This window comes from Nestor notabilis, unplaced genomic scaffold (assembly GCF_000696875.1).
Source record: "Nestor notabilis isolate BGI_N333 unplaced genomic scaffold, ASM69687v1 scaffold5876, whole genome shotgun sequence".
Lineage (NCBI taxonomy): Eukaryota > Metazoa > Chordata > Aves > Psittaciformes > Psittacidae > Nestor > Nestor notabilis.
This window is the reverse complement of record NW_009931386.1, coordinates 101407-125205: the sequence shown is the minus strand read 5'-3', so window position 1 is coordinate 125205 and position 23799 is coordinate 101407. Positions and strand designations below refer to the sequence as shown.

General features: G+C 44.3%; 1 protein-coding gene across 1 annotated transcript in view; it reads right to left on the bottom strand.

The window, feature by feature from the left end:
* The window catches only part of CADPS (Ca++-dependent secretion activator), a gene marked incomplete at both ends in the record, with an annotated part of 149784 nt that overhangs the window by 63596 nt on the left and 62389 nt on the right, over nt 1–23799 (bottom strand). Inside the window, 4 exons of the mRNA XM_010015858.1 lie at nt 1341–1477; nt 12573–12785; nt 13874–13982; nt 22441–22507. Of these exons, the coding sequence (XP_010014160.1) occupies nt 1341–1477; nt 12573–12785; nt 13874–13982; nt 22441–22507 (526 nt within the window). The remainder of the gene's footprint in view (nt 1–1340; nt 1478–12572; nt 12786–13873; nt 13983–22440; nt 22508–23799) is intronic.

Genomic DNA, 23799 nt, shown 5'->3' with positions numbered 1-23799 from the left:
CCTAGGGTCAGCCATGCGTGGGGAGCAGAAGCTGCATGCCAAATTCACTGCCTGCCCGAGCAAAGACCTCGATGGAACTGGTGAGAATCCTGCTGCAGGTCTGACAATGTTCCCATCAAGCCTACTCGTACCACTTAGGTATCTGTGAGTAAAGTGCACGCTGCAGCCTTCCCCCACCCCATCCTTACCTCAGGGGATGTCCACAACCGTTCCTCCTAGCCCTGCCTCTCGTCAGGAAGGTGACAACTTGCTACTTCTAATGGCATTTACTGGATCTCAGCCTCAGGAGATCATCCCTTGCATGCACCATGGTGAAGGGGGACATGAAGGACAGGATTTGAGACTGACAGCCTCATCACCAACTGCTCAGTTGTGTTCCCAGGTCGCTGCTTTTAACAGCAAGCCACCCAAGAGCCCCAGTTTCAGGGACTGCACGGCTGGCAGAAGATGAAGGCTATCAGCATGTGGTGGTCCTTTTGCTGAAGGACCCCATGAAGACACCCCAGCGTGGAGGCTTCTGTGCAACACTAGGAGGGCGGCAGGTCAGGATCTGTCCCATGCCACATTCAGGACAGGACGTCCATTTCAGGCCCTTCTAGAAAGGCTACATCCTGTGGTTTTCTCAAAACCTAAGAGCCTCTTCATCCTCCTCATTCAAGTTGTATTATGGCTTATTTGTTACTTAAACCTGCACAGTACCTAAGAGCCCCCAAGCACTGCACCTCAGCCAACGACTACAAGCTGTCCTGGAGCATCTCAGTGCCACTGTCCTATAGGCCACGTTACACAGCAGTGGATTGAGAGCTGCACCCTGTGCTCATGAGAATAATCAGGATGGGCATGCGACTACGTGAGCATGGCCAGGCTGCAGCATCACTGCAGTTATCCACCTAGTCCCATCTGTAACCTGCTTGGGATCCCTGCTTATGAAGAGACAAAAAGCTGGGCCACAGTTATTCCTGGTGGGACTCCATTGACATGAGAGGTGGTACCAGACCGTCACCTTTCCCCTGTTCTTTCATCCAGAAGACTCTGGAAGGCAGTGCAGGAGGCTGCAAAACACTGCTCTCTACTTCACATCCCCACACTGGAGTTTGTACTTCGCAGGAAGAAACATTTTAAGCATTGCAAACAGAAATGATAGAGACAGTGCAACTGGAGAAGAACAGCAGTCAGTTCACTGCAGGTAGCCTCTCAAAAGAAAATACCTCTGGGCCAAATTCAAACCTGGTCTTAACGGAAGTAAATCTTCCAGCAACAGGGGGATTAGCCCCTACTTGCACTAGCTTTGACTTTGCTGCTTGATGTTTATATCACTAGAGACCAAAGAATATACTTGCCAGACAAGAATAGGAATCATTAAGTCTGTGGTCCAAAGTGAGGCGCTGAACCATCTCAAAGAGTGAAGCGTGGTCAAAGTTACAGGGATTGGAAGAGATAAATTCATCCATGCCATGCTTTTGAGCTCTATCTGCATCTGTTCGTTTATACATATAGAGAAAGACACCATTTAGAGAGATATAAGACATTTTAGTTGACAAATACAACAGAAAAAAAATATACAGTATGAAGCATGAAAGCTAAATCCTCTTCCCTACATTGGCGTTAACTTTTCTCTTTGCAGGCTGCACAGCACACTTTTCACCTCCCATTGTCAACTTGCATCGGTTATGGGCTATCTTGTTGCATTTAGGCAAAAGATTTTAGAATTAAATTGTCAACTGCTCATTACAGCACATTTACTCTGTACTTCAAACCAGAACACAAACCCAAGAACTTACTCTGCATCTTACAATACGCTACGAGTTAACGGAATTTTGGCTCACAGAAGTAAATTAGCTCCTATTTAGAGAGTTGTGGTTAATTATAATAGATTCTGCCATTCTAATGAAGTTACAGCTGTAGCATTTTCCTCTACATTTACTACGTTTTCTAGGTATCAGACCAGTTATGTTGTTCTTTATCCAAATGCCAATGTTTGTCTCCCCACGGCAATTTTTCCTCCCCTAATGGCAACTTTAAATGCTACCTCACCGAAATCAAAAGATGCTCTTTTAAGCATCGCTAAGAAGTTAAATTGATATGTAGTTTGTTGTCACTGAGGCAGTAACCCGGAGCTGCCAGTCATCCCGACAGAGGGACTGCATTTCCTCTGCCTGGATTACGAGCTGCCATTTTTGGGTGAATTAACAGCCTCAACGTATTCACACTTCTCTGCTTTGGGTGACGTTTACGGGCACTAACTCCTAGGGGCTAATTAATTAATCTCAACATGGTTAACTAAAAATACACCGAATTCAGCAGTTGAAATGAAGCCGCCAAGCCGGCCTGGGTGCGGCCAGCCGGGACCCTGCTGGGAGCAGGCTTTGTTCTACCAGCGGCCGGGGAATTAAAGGACACCTTTCACTCGGTTTTGTCCGTGCTCAGCTTCCTACTATATGGGTTCTTGCCAAATCCTCGACAAAGAAAATAGGATTTAAATCCTTCCCCTGTTTATAGCCTCCTAGGGGAACTGGGTGGCCTTGGAACAATGTGGCTGAAAGGACACAAAAATGCAGTTTTCCTGCAATAGCAGTATATGGTAACTGTATTTGTTTTAAAACAAAATCCCTCTTCACCAGAGAAAAACAACAAAAATCCTTAATTTAAAAAAAAAAGAAATAAAAAAATAAAAAGAGCTTTAAATGACAATGAGACAGTGTTCTATTAGATGTGTTTTACTATTTAATATTAAGTTATGAAGGATGGCATGTCTTCCTAAATACCTTGTTCATGTCTGCGCTCTCGGATACTACTGATCATTGGAAGCAATCTTTACATTTTCTGTATAGTCTGTCGTTAGCTATATACAAACTATATAAATAACATCACCCACTGGAAAGAAATCAGACAAATTAAAACATGTAACATTTCAATTAGCTGCTAGCAGTATTTAATTCAGCAGTAGCTGGCAATTTTCCTTATTAAAACCCTGCTGAATAAACACTGATTTTTTTTTTTCCCTATAGCTGGGTTAATATCTGAGGGTCTGTTCCCCTGTTTTGCTCCGTGCACTGGGTCCTGCTACCTCCCTCCTTAGTTCAAATCTTCCCTCTCTGCCTCCACGGACAGGTCCATGCATTCAGCATGGGGATGAAAAGCTGCTGATGGTGCCAACTGATGTGACAGCACGAGGGCTGGCTCGGGGGACAAGGAGAACCATGACCTCCCCGGCCCCTCTTCAGCATCCTTGGGTGTGGGATGCAAAGCCCACCCAGCCTTGGGTCTCACAGCATGGACCAGCTCCTGCCTGTTCCGACAGCTTTCTGCCTTATCATCTCTGTCCCTTTGGGCCAAGATCAATGTGATTGCCCTCGCTCCCAAAGAGTTTGTCTATGCTGGTTTTGATTCCATCCCTACTGTCCACAAAATGTTTTAACAGTTATTATCAGACTATTTTTAATGGCTTGCTGCTCTGCCCGGCTCCTCGGAGTTGACTGCAAGCTGACAAATTGGCTGGAGGCCTTCATTTGCCAGCTTCACTCAGAGATTTTATTACTTTTCAATTAGGAGCCCTGATACACTGTCAATCCTCCTGCTCAGCCAAAGAGGCTCCGAGAGCTGAGTAAATCAGCTGGAAATTTGAAGAGTCCTCTAGCCCTTTAGCTGGTGAACTTTTTTGAGCATATGTGCTAGAAAGCATGTTTGAAATGGATATTTTTTTACTCCAGACTAATAAGCTTTTCCCCACTTAATGTTCTCTGAGCAAAGGTGAGCACTGAGCAGACCATAGGTTGGTGTGAACCAACTGAAGCTCTGCTCGCTTCCATGGAGCTGAGGGTCTGTCCTGGGCTTTTTAAGATCTCCCTGCCCAAGGCAGGGGCACAGACAATTCCCTGCCAAGTGTGAGAACAGACACAGTGATTAAACAGCCTTCAGTACTGTCCATAATCAGGGGCCATTTTACTTGCATTAATCACTTTGAAACCACATCTTACTGAGCATCCCTGCTCAAAAGCCCATCTATCCCAAATCTCCCCACCTCAGTACAACCACATAAAAAGAGACACTTCAGGCACAGCACTGCATGAACTCTAGTGACCAAAAAAGTACGAGCTGCACAGCTTCTGCTTGGTCAGTGGTTTAAAACGTGGTTTTGTGAGCAGCCACAGCTCTCCTTGCAGCAGCCCAGTGCCACAGTTGTGCCTGGTCAAACCATTTTGCATTGCAAGAGCTGGGTGGATGCAAACCACTCACTCAGGGGATAAGGCTGGCAGGGTGAGAACTGGAGATGTCTTTGGAGGATGGTAACACACACATGTATTTCTCTTACATGGAATATATGCCCTGAGCCAGATGCTTGAAATTCTTCAGAATAACTAGGAGCAGGTTAAAAAGGACAATCCTAAACTCACCTTATAATTAGAAAATTACACCCCATGCATCCTGCAGTTTATTATTGCATTTTGATTTTTCCAATGGACTTGCTTAAAAAAAAAAAAGAAATTTAGGACTCAAATTACAGGAAATGAAATTACACCAAAGGCATGAAACTTCCTAGGTAATATGAAAAGAAAGAGAAAGATCTAAATATATCATTTCTCTGCTCCAGAAAGCTGATCTGTGATTTAAAATAATGCCAACATCTGCACATGAAATAAGTTTTTACGTATAATCAACCTTCTTCCAAAATGGCCTGTACAGTTTGAATGAGATTTTAAACAAAATACAAAATAAGAATGGCCAATGTTCACACCCCAAACTGTACAGCTAATTTGTAAGTACTTTAACTGTTTCAGTCAAATACGGTTGCTTTTATGACCCTGCTCTGTTGTTCTAGCTAACAAGAAAGGAGAAACCAAAGAAAGAAAGTTATATGATGCTCCAGTAATTTACAATCCCTTCCCAAGGTGCTGTGCCAAGCTCGCTGGTGCTTCTTTGTTCGGGGCCCCAGACAAAATGCTGCTGCAGGCCCACAAAAGTTATCTTACATATTTAGACAAGCTGCACACAACTGCAGCTGAAAGGTGTTCGATGGTGGTCTCGGAAGGAAGGGAGGCTGCCAGCGGAGGCTAATGGGCAGCACAGGCTCCACGAGCCTTTCTTCTGGGAAACTGCAGACTCTGCCCTTTTATATTACACGTGGTCACCTACATTATGGTCTTTTTTACAATGCTGCTGGGTTTATTTTGTTCATTTTTATCCAGATCACATTTTACACTGACTCGATTAAGCAGCCCCCTGTCACACACACACTCCCTACGAGCATCTGCAATCAGAGTCTTAAATTTATCTGCAAGTGTCAGGAACACAAAGATTTCAACAATAATGAAAACAACAATAATGAAAACCAAAGGACTGTCCCACCATTCGGTCCTCTGAGGGCTGTACTTCTCTTGATCTAACTTATTTAAAAAGGAAGAGACAAAACAGTCAAACCTCCCATTCTTTTCTTTTTAAAATGTATTTCCCTGCCCTCTGCATTTCTTTTGCTCCAGCAACAATTTTGGCAGAATTTGCTCTGAGAGCAGTGAAGTTAATAGCGGGGGACAAGCTCCATAAAAGAATTCTTGTTATAAAAGGCTTTAGGTAGCCATTTTATTGTAAGAATTTCTTGCTCCAGATTTATTTCTTTTTGCTAATGAGTGACTTTGATTTAGTACCAAAGGCAACTGAACATCCAGGAAATTGTACAACACGTTTGCTTATTAAAAACAAAACCAAAAAAAAAAAAACCAAACCAAAAAACCCCAACAAACAAAAAAACCCCGGACAACTGTAAATTAAAAGGTGACTTTGTATCTTACTCATCTGGAAAATGTGTGCTTGTCATATCTGCTTGACATTACAAGAATGAAGATGTGGTTTGGACAGTAACAAACAATGACACTAGTCAACCTCATCAGGAGACATGAAATAAAGGAATGACAATGATTGATGGCAGCTATTCATTTACAGATATTTCTAGAAAACTCTTCACTGGCCTGGCTGGGCAAAGCAGGAGAAGTTTTCCAGCCTGGTCCAGCGTGCCCACTGCATCGGCTGCGCGCTCCTCTCCCGCTCTCCCTGCTTAAGCAGAGCTAACGGGCACACTGGGGCTGCCTCTCCTTAAATGAAATACCCAGGGGAAGCACCTAGAAACCTCATGTTCTTCGGCCGTGTGGAGCGAGAGGCTTTACTAGTAATACCACTGTTCTAGAGGGGGGAAAAAACCCCAAACCCACATCAGGACTTTAAATGTCAGGTTGTTGAATGCACGTGAGCTGCTGGCAGTGCCGGCTGGTGACTTACCAAGTCCCCTCCTCGCCGTGCACTGTGGCATTGCCACCTCTGAAAGTGATGTGCGTGTCCCTGTGTGTGTGTCTGGGGCTCTGCAATCCTCCTCCCTGCTATGAGCCGTGGCAGCGGGCTGAACTCGCCTCTCAGCTGGATAGCTAAAAGCTCTTTTTTCTCTCCCTTCATATTATTATTCCACATTAGAAGATAGCTCTAAATTTAATTGGCTGTTTATTCCTGTGTTTTATGGCTTTTCCCCTGCTGCAAACAAATTCTTCTCTGCTCGAGTCACAATTCTAATAAACAATTATGAATGTTCCTGTAAATCACCAGACACACTAAGCACTGAATTGAAATCTAAGTTATCTCATGTTTAGTAGTTAAAAGAATATGAATTTGTAGGATGCACTTACATATTTCCTTGTGTGGCAAGTTAAAAGCACAGTTTTAGAACAGCTATTTATAATAGAAAACATTGTTTCACAGCATCTTTACAACTATTTAAAAATATTTTGAATTGGATGACTGCAGAAACCTGTGAATTTAGAGTTAGAGTCCCATGCTCCTTAAAGCATGTAGAAGTGATTTACAGGCTAGCTTTAAATTCATGCAAGTTATGTGAGAACTGAATTAACATTTTAATTCTGCATTACTGCAATGAAGCATCTGCAAGTTGACAATACAGAACACACAGCAGCGTTCTCATGATATCTCTAACTATCTAAAGAAATAAAAGTAAAGCAATTAAAGCACAAAACTAAGAATCTAATAGGATAGCAATGCATTGTAGTGCAAATACATGTAATGTTGCCAGACCCAAGTTCATTCATTCATTCACTCTTTCTTTCTTTCTTTCAAAGTGGCAAAAATCTGTATTTCCATCAAATTGAACTTTTTTGGTTTTGGTGCTTTTTGGTGGTAAAGTCTGATAAGAATCCTCTTTGGAAATCCAAACATTTAGAAAACAAAAAAACAAAAAAGAAAGAAAAAAGAAAGTGTCTGCTGAGAAGGAATTCTGCCTGCTACCCAGGGGTATAGTTATACACACACGCACATACTCACACATACACACAAAAAAAAAGGGAAGAAAAGAGAAACAAAAGGAGGAAGAAGAAAGAAAAAGGAGTCTTGTTTGATGGCCAGGAGGGATGACACCGCCTGTTCCTTCTCATAATTGCATTCAGATACTCTGGATACATATTTGCCAGCTCTCATGACCCACTGATGCTATTCCCTCCTAAGGAAAGCAGGCACTCACCAGGTATTAGAGAAGCAGCTTTTAACACCAATAAGGGATTTGTACCGGGTGTTTTTAAGGGTGAACAAAGACTAAGGAGAAGCTCTTTTACAGCACCAGTTTGGGCTTTTATCTTTTTCAAAGTAGGTATTCCAGTGGGAAAAGGTAAATTAATAATTCCCCTGGGTTATTCTTTAGCAAGCATTGCTTTGGCTATTGAGACCCACGCTAAAACATTAATGAATGATAATTTAGGGAACAGCAGCACCCCTCTGTGACTAATGGATTTAAGTTGGAGAGGGTCATCATCTCCAAACCTGACCCAGAGTGCTGCTGCTTGCTGCTGAGATTATCCCCTACTGAGTTTAGGAGAGAAAGAACTATCAAACCTCGATGACTCAGGCTTGTTTTCACAAGGCATGTGCAGAGGGGTTTTTGGGGGGGCTCCGGTGGAGTCCTGCACCTCATCTAGGTTTCTTGGGGTCTCCTGCCCTACCTTTCTATGCTTTGAGGTGTGCATGGTTAAGCCCCGCATGCTGGTGCGCTGCACCAAGCTAATCATCGGCACGGAGAGAAAGGATATTGTCAGAGTGCAAAACGATCTGTTTTCAGGCAGGAAGCAGTCAACTAGATGTAAATTCCATGAAACAAAAGAAGGTATTATTGACAGTTTTATTGTGATGTTAATTAATATTTACATCTTGGAATGAAAAATAGAAATGTTAATGATTGGCTTTACTAAGAGGATCACTTGATGCCAATGTGAAAGCCAGGGAGAGAAGGCAATTATGCAAACATCACATGCATCCCAATTTCAGTATGGAAACTTACATTTCAAACCTCAATTCAGGAAAATAACATGGAAAGTTTGTACTACAAAATCTAAACATGAGAAAGATTTAAGAGAAAGAAAAAAAAAAAGCACATTGCATACGTCAGATAATCTACTCCGATTATCTGAGCTGTGCTAGCTACAGGGAAGCACTTACCCTTGAGTCCAGCTAGAAGTTAGCAGGGTAAGAAGGAACAAACCAGAATAACATAAAGACTAGCAACAAGGCTCAGGAAAGCAGACAGGAGCCCTAACCTAGCAGCTAAATATTTGGGTTCAAGCAAAGAATGGAAAGAAAAAAAGGAAACTTAAAAGAAAAATCAAACCAACCAACGAAATAAAAACCACTTACAGCTGAAAAAATTCTTAAGCAGCTCAATAAACCTCGCTACGTATTATGGGGGAACAAATCATTACACATTCTCAAAACGACCAACTCTTTATATATGGTGTGATTAACAGTCATTAAATATAAACGGACATTAAGAAATGAAATATAGCCACAAGTGATACGTAAAACAAGTATGGACCAATCTTTCATGTGGAAAAGAAAAGAGATTAAGAAAAAAACAGAACAGAACGTTGAAGCATGTTCGGGAATTTTGTTGGATGCATCACTAACACAGAACGAACAAAGATTGGTGCTTTCAGACAAGTGACCACTTTTATGAAGCTTAAATATTGCCAAAAGGTGTAATATGCGTTGGCAGCGTTATTGACTATAATACTGTGCATGATTCCAACAGTAAACAAGAACAGTTTTGGGTTTTTTCTTTGATAATGCGAACATTGGAGAACAGCACAGCTTTGCGTGAATGGAGTCGTTCTATTAAATTGTAGCAAAACAAAAAAAAGCAAAACTTTTCACTCTAACAGGTATTGTTCACCCACATAAAAGGAATTGTAGAGTCATACAGAAATCAATGAATAGCAGGATCTATTTTTCTTTTTTTAGTACTTAAATTGCAAATAAAATAAACTCCACCCTGGTTCGGAGCTGTCTGTTCACTTCCAACTCAAATGCTGCTATCAGGATCAGAATTTGAGTGCTGCTCAAAGTTTGTATTTACTAAGCCAGAAAGAGGTGGGAACCGAATGAATTCACTGTTTCTCCCAACAGCAAAATACGTTCTTCTCAAGTTTCTGTTTAACAGACAGCTCCACCATGGGAGCGGTGGGCTGGATTTTCTCTGCATGTGCATGCATGTGCCATCTCGGACTGCTACAACATGAAAGCTAGAACAACAGTTACTCATCAAATGGCCTAACATTTACTTCTTTGCACATCCTCATTCACCACAGCCTCTAATAAGCACAAAAAACATGACGGGTATAGAGAGAAATGTACAGGAATAAAATGTCTCGCAGAAGTCCTTACCTTTCTGCAGGCAAAAAATATCCCCCACAAAACCCCAAAGCAAAAAAAAAAAAACCAAACAAAACCCAAGCCAAAAAAACCCAATAACAAACCAAAACCCTTTTAAAAATGCAATACTTGATATGTTTAAATTTCAAGACTGAAGGAGCCGAGATATGTATTTGTGCACTTAAGACTCCATCATGTGTGGCATGCATGACTCACTTCTGCTTCTGATTCTTTAACTGCTGCGTCCAATGACTTTTGCAATGAGCATTGCTACATACAAATGTTGAAATATGGAAAATGAGTAGCCTTTGCTGTTGAGATGAAGGTGTGCTATAGCATGCTGCCCTCCTCCTCTTCTTCTAGGTGAAGGTCCTGTGCATAGAGAGCTGACAGAGGGATCTACATCCAAGGGAGGAGGAGGAAGGAAGACCAAGGACAAAACCCCCTAGCCCAGAGGATGCTGAAGTAGCAAGTCATCATCAGACTGATGAGCTGACTGGTTTCCCCCATCCAGGCTTGGGCATGACACAACCAGGAGGGTTTACTGGTGCTTGCAGCAAAAACGGGAGCCTGAAGCTGCCCACAGCTTATGTGGATGGAGAAAGGGTGGTGGCATAAAAAAAGCTGAATGATATGGATTTGGAACTGGTATTGGCATGAGAATAAGTGAAACTGAGGTCAGATGCTGACCCCTCAGATGCCCTGGAGGGACCAGGGAGTGAAATCTCTGCTGTTTTCACCAGAAGGAGAGATGAGGGATCCCTGCTTCCCGGCAGGTGAGCAAAATGGAAAAAACAAGGTCAAATCTGTGGCATTTCTCTACCTCTGAGCACAGCCAGGCTGGTGCTGTCTGCAGGACCACGAGCAGCACAATTCTTCACTCAATGTACTGGGCTGGGGTTAGGTGCAGAGAGGGGCTCAGCCACTGACTTCGCCGCTCCCTCGCAAAGACCAGGACAAGCCAGCTGCCCCTTCTCCATCCCACATAACGTAAGCAAGGAGTTCAGTTGTCCCCATGCACACAGCACTTGGCTGTGCATGGGGACAACACACCTGAAGGTCCATGGCCTCAGGTATCCCCTTTCCCTCCCCGAACTCCTGGCAGACTTTGCTACAGCTGCTGCTGTGCAATGTGGTTGGGGAAAGGGACCCTTCACCTGACCCCACAGAGGGGTCTGGCAAAGTGAGAACTCCACGAACATCAGGAATTTACCCAGCAGAAAAATCCTCCAGGCCTGACGTCTGCAGGGATGGGAGAAGACTGGAGGGAAAGGTGATTCCCTAGCTTGATGTTCTCTCCCTGCTCTCATCTGAATCCACAGGGATGATGCTGGGACAAGCAAAAAGCACCAATCACACAGTTAAGAGCATCCTTTAGCACGACTTGTTAGAGGAGGGAGCCACAGCAGCATCCCTCTACTGCTCTCCCTTGATACACTTTGAAGGCTTTAGCATGTAAAAAAACAGCAGTAGAAGGAGCTGTGCCTGTTATTTCCAAGAACTCATTGACTAAACACTTTGGGCAGAGGCTCGTACAGTCCCTGGGAGCACTCTCAGGTCAGCACAATCCAGCCTGATCTAGAGGCTAATCACAGCCAGTAAACATCCCACTTACAAGAGACCAATTCCTTCATCCCATTTTGGCTTTCTGAGAGGTGTCCTTCCTTCCCGACCCCAATCCTTTACTCCTTGCACCCCCAAAGTCAGTGACATTACTGGGATGAAGAGGATGAGGGTCACTGCAATGAAAATACTGGCTTTACGTTCACCACGCTGCATCACGCTACATCTCACCCACAGCAGCAGCAATGCAAGGCAGAAGGGAGTCCAAAATACGCAAGCACGTGGAGGATACAGAATACAACAACAAAGCAGCAGCAAGCAGAGGTTTTCTGCTGTAACAGTGACAGTACAGGTGTATGTCTTGCAGTGTTATTTTCTATAGTGACATGAAGAAACTAAGCCAATATAAAAGACAGTCAAATGATATTGATAAACAAGGGCCAGATATTCTGGGTTCATTACAACAAAATACTCCATAACAGCTTTACAGAGACTACTTTAAATATTAAAATCTGATTTAACTCAAAGAATTTGCTAATATTCACCACTTTTCCCTTATTTTACTTACATTTAATGATACTAATTCTTATATTTTCCTGAAACTAGCCAGAACTGCTGCATGTTACACAACAAAGGGGCTCCAGACGTGTGATGGAGACCTTCAGGAAAATTGAGCGAGGAGGCATTCGTGTGGTTTATAATCAAATTACATTTGCAAGACAAAAGAAATCGCTCTAAATTTCAAATTAAGCAAACTGGGTATCACTGCACAGGACATGCAGCATAGCTACGACTTAAAAGATGATTGCTTTAAATTCACATCTAACTGGCCTGCAAAGCAACCTGTTAAAAATACCATATGCTTTCCTACAGTTGAATATTCAACAGGAGACCTCTTTTTGTGTGTGCATTTCATACTTGCAAGATTTGCACCTGTAGTTCTGAGCACGTGATGTGTTTGATAGACAGCTAATGGCGCTAATGAATCGCTCTGATCTGGGTGTGCAGTTGATTGTGTGGGGGTGAAACACGTGTCTGCGGAAAGCAAGCTGGGTCTCAGGCTCTCAGATCCCAGCCTCTCCTCCATCAAGTATTGCACTTTAAAACACTCATTGATGAGCTCCCCGAGGAATTTTGTTTCTTGGGTTTGGTTGTGCTAAACACACAGTTCAACCGGATCCACTGATGTAAAAAGCAGCTTAATGATAACAAAAATTGCACTTTGGAGTCAGAAACACGTGCGCAAAAACTGATCTACATCAGTGCAGAAAATCTTCCCATCAAAGACTTCTGCTCTCTAGGAGAACTTATTTACTTACAAAATTGAGAGATCGGGGCGTCTAGCTGGGGTACATTCCCTCCTTTAGCATTTAGCTTTTGCACTTGGGTAGGCGGCACAGGTTTGTGAGACTGGCCGGTGGCTCGGTACATGGCTTGGACCCACAGGATACGGTCCTGCTCATCGTCACTTGCAAAAATCACCGTGTCTCCTTCCTTCACAGCGTTGAAGAATGCTCTGCCGCCCTCCAAACCTGGCAGGAGAGGAAGCAGTGATGGAGTTTTGCAGGTTTTGAGGCCATCAAGGGGATCTCGACCTACTTCCCACCCCACCACTGCCCCTGGCACCTCCTCAGCCAGCCCCACACTGCTCCCAGCTGAGCTCATTCCGTTCCCCAAACTCACCTGCAAGACAGCCCACCAGGTCCCCAGGTAGCACCCTGCATCACAACTATTAAAGCATGCCCCAGCATATGGGGTTAATTGTTTCTCTCATGTACAGCCCTGTCTGTGCAGGTCCCACGTGAGTTGTACCACTGGAGCCCCATTAAAAATGGGGCTGGAGAGGATGTGGTGGGAGTTTCCCATTAGACCAAGTGTATTTATGCTGACACTGCACAGAAGGTGCTTGGGTGATGTGGTTATTTCTGTCTTGGCCCTGATTCAGCTCCCATCTTCTCACTGCCCTAATATGAGAATTAACCTGGAATAAAGGTCTTGACAACCAACCTACTGTGGTCTTTCATCTCCTCTGGGGTTACCATTATCCAGGGCATGGTGAGGATCACCTTGCTCAACATGTTGCCCCACTGAAATACAGGAAACGTGGTGCTCCTCCACTTGAAGAAGGGTCTCACCACTCAACAGGTACCTCCAGGTACCAGGGGGCTTTCTGTCCCTGCCCCTTCCACTCACCCATATCCATCAGAGACAAAATGGGGCAGGCAAAAATGCTGGTTTAGTCCCGTGAGTATTTGTTACAATAAAGACAGGCATAGCTGCTAACCCTTTATTTAAGGAATATAATCTGAAGGCACAGGTTAGGATCATTCCCTGATTTGAGCATTTAGTTCACAATCAAATTTCATTGCGATTTAAGCATCTAATCCACTTAGGCTCCCCAGAAGAGATGAATCTTTCTCTCCTCTAGTGCAGCTCCTAGCCCAGTTCCTGAAGACCACGTAAAGTCATGCACAGCTAATGATGAGTCCAAACACAAAGATATTCAGAGTAAAGCTTATCACAGTTCAGCTGCAAGCAGGGATGGAGAGAAGGGGTAGAGCCCCACGTAGGAGCCATACGCAGCATGGCGAGCACCAGCAGCAAGCCATCAGCCCCATACCTGGCTGCGGGTCGGTGTAGTCCACAGTGTATCCGTCGAGCTGCAGCAGCTCTTGAGGTTCAGCTTTTTTCTCCCGGTAGCTGCACATAGCAAATGTATATTGACTAACCTGAAGAAAACCACAAAGCTAAGATGGCACCGGGTGATCACAAGGCAACCCAAAGCGCTTACAAATGCTGCACGCTGATGGTGTGTTTACAGGGGCTGGGGGTGGTGGGGTAATTTTGACATCGGCCATTGCCCATCCGAGACAGACTAAACTTTGTACCAGGCTTTTGCAAAGCTCTCCCTTCACACACGCTGCTGTGGCAGGCATCTCATTCTCCGCACCAGTACATACAGCGGTTTAATTTCCTCCAAAAGAGGAAGCTCCATGCTTTAAAACCCTCTATCATTCATCCCCAGACAAGTGCAAGAGTGACACCCTGTCACAAACAATGTGAGCTAAATTGCTAGGTGCCAGTCATATTAAAGCAATCTTAAGATCCCACTGATCTCGGCAGTTGTTGTCATCAGTGCTGTAAATGGCAGCTCTCACTCCTCTGAGGTACCATCTGCATGACACGATCCATTCAATGTCAAGCTCTTGACGGAAGCCGACTGAGCTGCGGGGGCTCTGCCAGGCTCCCCATCGCCTTTAGGAGGCCATCAGGCCGCATCAAGACCCCGCTCTGCTCCCTGTGCTGCAATGTGGATGCTCGGCGAGAAGCTCATCCAGGGAGGAGAGGATTCTCCATGCCCCGGGCTAGGAACTCACGGGGAAATTTACTGTCAAATGATTTCAAATGACTTTGTTAAGGTTGTGTCACATCCCGGATGCCTGACGTAATTTTATCCGTCTGGACATTTGCTTGACCTCTGGAGGAAACTTTAAAACTCTGGTGGGTGGCAATGGATCGTGCTTGTCATTTTGGGGAAGTTGGGAGAGATCCTGGAAGACGGGAGATTCTGGAATTCTCCTGGGCTGGGGGAATTTTGCTTTCAAGCTCCAGACAAATCTCTCTGCTACAAATACACACGCAGCCACCTATTTTGGTGGCATCTATTCCTAATAAAATGTCATTTATTTAAGTCAGGGCACCCATCTCTTGGTACAGCATCTCCCAGCCCGCGCTCGGTTTACTGCTGCCCTCTACGGGCTTCTGCTAGCTGCCAGCCTGCTCCCAGCAGCCCTGCCTGCACCCTGCCTTCCTCCAGGAACAGCTCCAAAAGCCACCTAAGAATAAACTCTATCATTAACACATTTGTGGGAGTTAAGACTAAAAGTGATGCTTTAAGCATCTTGCATCCTCCTTAAAACTACCAGCGCTGACGAAAGATTGACAAGTAACAGACCAATAGCAGGAGCACCCCAGTGCATATTCTATGCTGTGAACTTTGAATGCATAGCAAAAGGCAAAAAAAATTAAAAAGATTAACGCGAAGGAATCTAAAAATAACCCAGTGCCCCACAGTACAGCGCTCAGACGGCTCCGGCACCGCTCGTTCAGTCCCACTTGCAGTATATTGCTGCCACCTCCTGGAGAAACGCTTGAATGTGATTTATTTATGGGAAGATGCTGGAGATTCCAATCTCAGCGGTGAGGATTTGATTCCTCTGTGTTAGACAGCCCGAACTTCAGGGGTTGAGAGGTAAATTTCATTCCTGAAGTGAGTCAGTGCTAACCTGCGCTGACATTGGTTGAAAACATTAATACAACTGATGGGTTTTTCTTCTCCTCTATGCTCTATAGTAACAGGTAAAATTCATTCAGTAGTTTCGTTTCTTCTCTGACCCTGAAGTCTGAATTTCAGGCTTTTCATGTACAAAGGGACAAGGACAAGAGGAACGGCTTTAAACTGAAAGAACAAAGATTCACATTAGATATTAGGAAGAAATTCCTCACTACGAGGGTGCTGAGGCGCTGGCACAGGGTGCCCAGAGAAGCTGTGGCTGCCCCATCCCTGGCAGTGTTCAAGGCCAGATTGGACACAGGGGCTTGGAGCAACCTGCTCTAGTGGAAGGTGTCCCTGCCCATGGCAGGGGTTGGAACTGGATGAGCTTTAAGGTCCCTTCCAAGCCAAACCAGTCTGGGATTCTATGAAATAATTCCTCTCATCTTTGGACCCAGGAAAGATTCTTCATCCCTCTCAATAAGCCAACTATACCAACACAACAGAGGTGTAAGGAAACCAACACAGACATTTCAGAGCTTATACTTCTCACATTAGAAGTCATAAAAGAGATCTGTAGACAGTAGACTCCAGTGGAGCCATCCTGGGACAGAAGCAAACTGGTCTCTTGTTAGCATTTGCATATTTCCTTGGAAGAAGCTGCTCTACATCATTATTAGAAGAGGCCTCTAACACAAACCTACAGGTGGGTCTACCAAGTGCAATGAGCTCATCAGAGCTCACATCCTACTTCTCTACTGACATAGGTCAAGTGTGGAGCTCAGTGTTATCCAAGAGCCTACTGGCAGGATCAGGCTGGAGAGAGGAGAAAAGGTATCGATGGCCTCTGGAAAAGGGGCCGACCGTGCCATGCAGAGCGCCTGCACCTTAACAACTCAAGCTACTGACTTGAACGACTGGCACACCAGCCTGTCTGTCCTATCCTGCTGCCTAAAGCATTTGCTGCTTGGGCTCAGAAAGAAGCCGGTGCCCTGGCTACCAGTGTGATGTGGCTCCTTCCATTCACAAGCAGTGGTAAAGCGAAACCCGACAAAATGAGATTCTAGAAAGCTCGGTATGTAACGATCGTGCTTGGCTGCTGAACAGCACTGTAGGGTCAAGTGGAGATTGCAGCTTGCCTTTCACCAGTCCTCTGAAATATTGTGCTTTACAAAGCCTGCTTTCTGTAGAAGCTTAGAAGTGGCCAAACAAGTGAAACAGTTAATAGCAGAAATTAATCTTACAGCCTGCTGAGTTCACACTGAACTGTAGCTGAGTATGAGAGCGAGCGAGCAGATGGGATGGGCAAGATGAATGGTTTGAGTAATTGGAAAAACACAGATACAGAGAGGAAGCTGAAGGAAGACAGAGCAGAAATCTCTGCCCAGTGAGGGACAAACTCTGAAAGCAGCTGGGATTTCATCCAGGGACTCAATGAGGGCCAGGAAAGGAGCATCTAAGGAAGCTGAACTGAGTGAAACTAAAAGAAGGGAAATAATCCAAGGCTGCCCTGGCTGGTTCATTACAAAAAAAAGGGGAAAAGCTTTGAGAAATAATTTGAGACAAAAGAACAGAAGGAAAAGAAAGTGGGGGAAAAAAGAGAAAAAGACAAAGAAATACAGGAAAGGGGAAGCAGACAGCAGGAGACAAATGCCAAAGTTCACTATTCCCAGCTGCTAAATTAGATCTGACTTTCTTGGCACTCAACCATATTCTGTCACCAGCTATATAATCCGAATGATTAATAAACACAGTAGATGTGTATTAACCAGTCCTGACTTCGTCCTTGTTTTCCACCAGAGACTCCTGCTCCAGCGAGCACCGCCTTCCCCAGGATCCTGCTCAAACCTGTTAACTGTCGTGCCTCGCACTCGGAGCTCAGTCATTCACCTCCCCCTTTCTCACTGTTGACATAACACCGCCCCACTTGGCTTAAATTCTTAAATGGACCCTTCCTAGATTAACAGCATGCATTTTGTCCCAAGGGAGGGAAACTGTGCTAAGATACTGCCAGCTGTAATACAGCTTCCCGCTTTGATGGGAGACTCTTGTCCTCTGGTTGCAGCTGTACGTTGCCTCCCGAGCCCCTTCCTGACACAAATGAGCAGAGGAAACGATCTATCTGAAAGAAGAAAATGTGAAAACAACAGTTCTCGCATCTCGGCACGTCTGTTCAGCCCTAAACAATTGCACACAACAGTTGTCCTAACTCCTTCCTTCAAGCAGGAGGGGTGTGTGTCTTCTCAGACAGGGCTGCTTGGTGGGAAGCCACCCCTTGTGAGTACGGATGGGACATGCAGGACCTACCATAGCCAGGTGTAACAAGCACCTCTTCAACCAGCAGCTCCAAGCAGTTTGTATTTATTATCAACACTCAAGGTTTCTCTAGAGTCACCACCTATGCACATTTCTCAGCAAGGGTCTAACCAAAAACATGATTTAATATGATTATGGGGACCAGCTACAGGTCATTTGCCTTGACTTGAGGACCACAGTGGAGATCTGCTGGTGTAGCACACTGCAATTTTGCTGAATTATTGTCACATTCTCTTGGTTGTTTGGAGTTCCTGAACATTTCATTTTATCCCGAGTCAGCTGAGTTTTGCTAAAAGCAGGAACTGTCACTGTTAGTCTAAATTATAATGAGTTCAGGGAGTCTGTCACTAGAACAATAGATCCAGGCGTAGACACTGCAACTGGTTTTAATCTGCAGATTTGATCTGGTTCCAACAACCTTCTGCAAACACCATCAGACACAATCAGCTGAAAACTGCTTCAAGCTACTCAGCAGACATGTCATCCAGGTACCATGGAGTGTTACTTCCCATATGCTGCCAGAGCACAGAAATGGGGTTATGACAAGGGAAGAACAGACTCAGTCTGAAATCTCAACATAATTAATTCACTTGCCCTTAAGAATCATTATATTTCCTACCACAAACCCAGCAAACCCACCAGAACCAACAACAGTCTTATTGCCAGTACAGCACATCAGACCTTGCAGAGAATTAATACAAGCTCTGCCAGCTACCAAAAATCCCAGCGTTTGTACAATCAAGGGTCCAATTGGCAAACTGGCTGAAATGTGTATGCTCTGCTCAGGCAACTGATAGAGCAACTTAGGAAACACTTCTAACATCTGTGAGGGATGTACATTCTCTTTCCTAACCAGTCACAGAGAACTTTGCCCTAAACTGCTCCATTGCTTTGGCTTACCACTGCCACTGGCATTACTGTTGCCTTTACGAAGCATTTTCCTCCCTTGTGATGCTGCGGACCATTTCCATCCAAGCTCAGGGCCATATTCTGCCATCACTTTCACACTGCATATCTCAGGATTTAAAATTAGGCAAGTAACGAGTCTCTGCCATGTAATTTACATCTAATCAGTATTCTGCTCTTCTGCTGCTCATCTCAAAGGGTGTCTACGAGAAGGGTGGGCAGTGTGCAGAGAGGACTGCGATTCATTCGAGAGAGAAAACCATCCCCTCTGAACGCACGGGTGCATGCTGGAGGAGCATGTGCACCAGCTCTGCCAGCCATGCCATGCTGCAAACCTTCTCCAAGGGGCTGAACCAAGCCCACCCAGCAATGCACATGCTGGAGAGGTCAGGCCCGCTTGTAGAAATGGCACAAAGGAACAGCTCTCACCAACTACACCCAAACAAATCATCTCCACTCCTGTACAACCCTCGCAGCTACAGACACAGAAGGTGCGAGGGATTATTCCACCCAAATTATAAGGCAGTCATTGCTCCTTTCCCCTTCTCTCCAGGCTTACACAAGCCAAGTAGCAGTGGAAACCCTCCCTGCAGAGCTCCTTTTTCTATACACACATGCATGCAAAGCCTCCGTTCATACTGGCGAGGCATCACCAACAGAAGAGACAAACTGCCATCAACACCTTCCTCCTTGGTGCCTCCCATGCAGTTTGGCACCTTGGTGCCTTGTTGAAACAGTTATGAAGAGTTTGAGTATTACCATGAATTTCTTAACCACTGGTACCAGAAGGCAGAGCAGTACCACCCAACAGCACTGAAGGAACTGAGGCTATGTCCCCGTTTGAAATGGGGAAAAGAGAGGCTGGAGAGGACACAGGAGCAGGAGGAGGAAAGGAGCTGCAACAGAAGATCCTACAGGTAAGGGGCAGAGACAAGCGATCAGAGGGGAAATGTTTCATTATCCATCCAAACATACAGCCTTGCCCTCCTGGCAGTGTCACGGACTGACCAGACCACTATATCCCAAATGTACTTCATGCTTTGGACTCCATCTCTCAGCCCTGCTGTGAGGAGGAGCCTGGTACAGATGAGCAAGCTCCCAAAACAGGAGCTGCTCCTTGTCTGTTCTTTACATAATGGAGCCAGCTCACCTTCCTGTGGGGGTTATTTTCTGTCTGTGGTTTAGCAGAGTTCAGAGCATCCCGGACATCAACACCTTTGCTGCCAGTCCCTGTTCGTATCAGCACCCATCCTTTGCATTGCATGAAAAGCAAATGACAAACATACGGACAGCAAAGTATTTTTATTCCATCTTTATTGCCTGCTGACATGTTCAATATGCTCAAACTACATCTGAGGGACTGCATAGAGAGTGTTTCTTGTTTATATTTGATGTACGGCAGAACACTTTACATTGCACCAAATGTTGAGCAAACGGTAACATAACAGAGAAGCTGCAGTGGTAGCTGGAATTTCTGAGGTGGGCTACAGAGACTCTCTGGGGGCAAAAGTCTGCTCATCTTATTCAAATGAACTGCTTTTCTGGCCAAATCCTGCTCTTACATGCCAAGTGACAAATACAGACCTAGTAACATGACAAAACATGGAATAACTCTGAGAGATTCAATTCCCTAGCAAGCTGAAGAACAGACAGCAACGGAAAACTAGAGAAGTTACTAAAACCACATAGAATGGCTGGAAGAAAGGTTCTTTGAGAGAGACATGGGAATCCATGTCCAAACCTGCAAACCCTTGCACAGAAGAGTATCAACAGATTTATTTAAGGGAGAAGCTATGATAGGAAAGAGGATTTCCCCCTTTGGAGAATCCCTGTTCACAGGGAAAAAGGGACCAAGAGCCTGGTCTAATAGGAATGAAGTGTCTTTCAGGGAAAAACGATAGTAGTTGCTCTGCAGGTGATCACAGACTGCCACAGCACTTTTAACTTCATTTCAGAACATAATAAAGGAAACAGACAAAACCAATCCCTCAATCCCTGCCCAAGAACAAGGTCACAGCATAATGCTTCCAAAAGGCCTTTCCTTCATTATGGCTTCTGTTGCTCCTTACCCAGGAGACAGTTTGGGATTTACCTCCAGTGGTCTAGCTATGTAAGTCACTGGGTTGCCCTGTGAGGTGCCAAGCACTATACCTCACAAAGGACCTGGCCAGGCCCTGCACAGAGGGTGCATTTGCAAACCAGATGCCTCTAGAAATGGTTAATACAGATCCTAAACCCATCACTTTTACCTGAATATAAGTAGAGCTTGGGCAGACAGAGGCATCTCCTGTGGCTGCTCTGCACTAACTTCCCCACTTCTGTTGACATTTTGACCCATCTGGAGTACAAATGAGCACAGTTTATGTGCTCATAGTTGGTTATCGGACTAGGTATTCAACTGCTCTCTCCAAATAGGCTCCTACTTATATAGGCTTCTCACACACAACATAAATACATACTACATTCCAGGATAGATTTACTTATTTGCCACATAGTTTAGTGCTATGGAGGCTGGCAGCGATAGACAAAACAGGGAATGCAATTAAGCGTCTGAGACAGTTGAACTTGGAGTAATAATTAACTCCAAACAAACTAACCAGTTTACACAAGGTGATTTAGGACCATAGAAGCCAGCTGCGTACAGTGGAAGATGGACTGTGTGGACTCCCCTTACCAGCACAGGAAAGGCAGCACACAAGCATGCTCCATCCTAAATGTGGAGCCTGGGGCTCCTGGATTACATCATCTCCTTTCTTATGCATGGGTGAAATCCCAGCTCCTCTGCAGCAGACCTGTGATCTGCTTCATCAGCAGTAGGATTTCACCCTCTGACTTGATCACTTTGGACCTGTGCTGGCACAAGATCTCAGTGAGATACTGTATTATTCCATCAGAGCATCTCCATGATACTTTCGTTACAGGACCCTGACCGATGCTCATACCTGGGGACAACATACCCTGAGGAACCCAGAAAGAAAGATGGACCCAAGAGAACTCTGTGGCTTTGTCAGGTTGCTGTGAAGATGGAGCTACTCAAACTGGGGCCCCACACTTCTCTGCCCAGTGCAGTGGTTTCAGCTGCTCTTGGGAAGGTGAACACATTAAGATCTAAACCATCAAGTACTGACCAGATTGCCTTAGGACACAAGGAGATCTTCTGCCTGTTTCCCTGTCTAATGAAACTGGGAGAGCAAAAAATGAAAAGAAGAAATAGGGAAAAAGGAAGAAAGGCATCGCAAAATGATCAGTGAGAGCTGCGGACAATGAGGCAGTAATGAACGTGAAGGCAAGATAAATGTCAAGAACAATATACTGACTGACGTGGCCAGTGATGAAACTTCTGTAGATTTCAGTGGACCTCAGGTTTTACCTGGAGGGTCTAAAGGGAGCACTTGCACCCGCGTACCTCCAGCCAAGACAGACCGAGCTTCCTCCTCATTTCATTAATTCCTCACTATAATTGGTTCTCCATTTCACCAAGCATTCATGTGCCTCAGGAAACTCATGGCTAGAGATCTCAACCAGATATTCTTAAGAAGATGTATACATTCAGAAAAAAACCCCCATGACTTAACAGACACCCTACACAGAACCACAGCTCAGCATCAATCACACAGCACCAAAACCACCCAAAGGAAAGACTTCAATATTTCATGCTGTGGTTTGAGAGCACTTCTAGTTAAATTTGTTACCTGGACCAGGACAAAGAATCGTTTCTTCCATCTCTTCCAAACATTTTTACCAATGGCCCATAAATACCTAGAAGAAAAGAACAGGCAAATTCAGTACACAAGTGACTCTAATGCTCTTTTGCTTTTCAGTATGTTTTCTAGAGCACCTAGAAACTGAGTTATTACTCAAGCAGGAGTAATTACAGGACTCTTAAGCTCAGAAACATTCATAAAAGTGTTTATTTCTAGCCTGAACAAATAACTTATAAAAAGAGTGACATAAAAAGCTCCCAGAGTCTTAATGTTACACAGTATTAATTCTCTGTTCCTCTTTGTGTTTCACAATGTGCTTAGCATTTAGAAGCACTTGACTTCCAGTGAATAGCTATGACATGGTCGGATTGGTGAAGAACACATCTGCAATGGAAGAATTAAGGCAGAGAAACCCCAAATGTTGCTTTAAGTCTTCACAAAACCATTTGGCTGAGGGAAGCTGTCAAACAGAAGGATACTTTACTGCATCAAAACCAGTTTCCACTGGATTGACTAAACCAGGACCCTTTGCTGAACAGCTTAGGGTGAATTCCTAGAAATCACTTGGTTACAGATATTCAAGCAAACTGGATAATTTCTAAGGAGGAGTGAATTTACTGTGTTCTAGAAAGGAAGAATTAACTTTTAACATCAGTGTCTAAATTAGCATTTAATCTCTGCGATGAAGCGGCCACTGTGACACTGTAATGCAAACACTGGCAAAAATAGCAAAAATAGCAGCAGCATCAGATTAATAGTAAAAACAAGGACATTATTCAGGGTTAATGTTTTATGTGTCATTATAATTACTTCAGTTCTAGCTCAATCAAGAAAAAAAACAATTCCTTTTTGGTTATGCTTGTGGTTCTTTATGCCAGAAGAGATCCAGCACATTCCTTGTAAATGTTTAAGCCACAAAACTCCAAGTCATGCTCATGTGGGCACCGCGTCCTTGGCTAGTTCAGGAACATGGTTAATTGTTCTATGAGACAATCTCAGTTCTGAGAGCAAGCTAGTAGTATAAACCACATCATTTTAAGCAGCATCTTGCAAATCAAATGTCAGTTGAAGAAAGCCTGAAGAAAGCCCGGACTGCTCAGCCCTGTTGCTATCAGCTGTGGTTAAGGAAACAAATACAGTGGGTGAACTGTCCTTTCTCGCTTTTCATATCTGTGGTCATGGTGGAAAAACTAAAGTTCACATGTGGCTATCAGTTCTGATCTCATTCGCAGAGAAGACACAAGGAGAAGGAATTAAAAAAAGAAGAGTGATCCAAACCATCTAATAATGGTTTGAATCTATCAAAACACTATGAAAATAGAAATCGAACCAAGCCACTTTTATAGC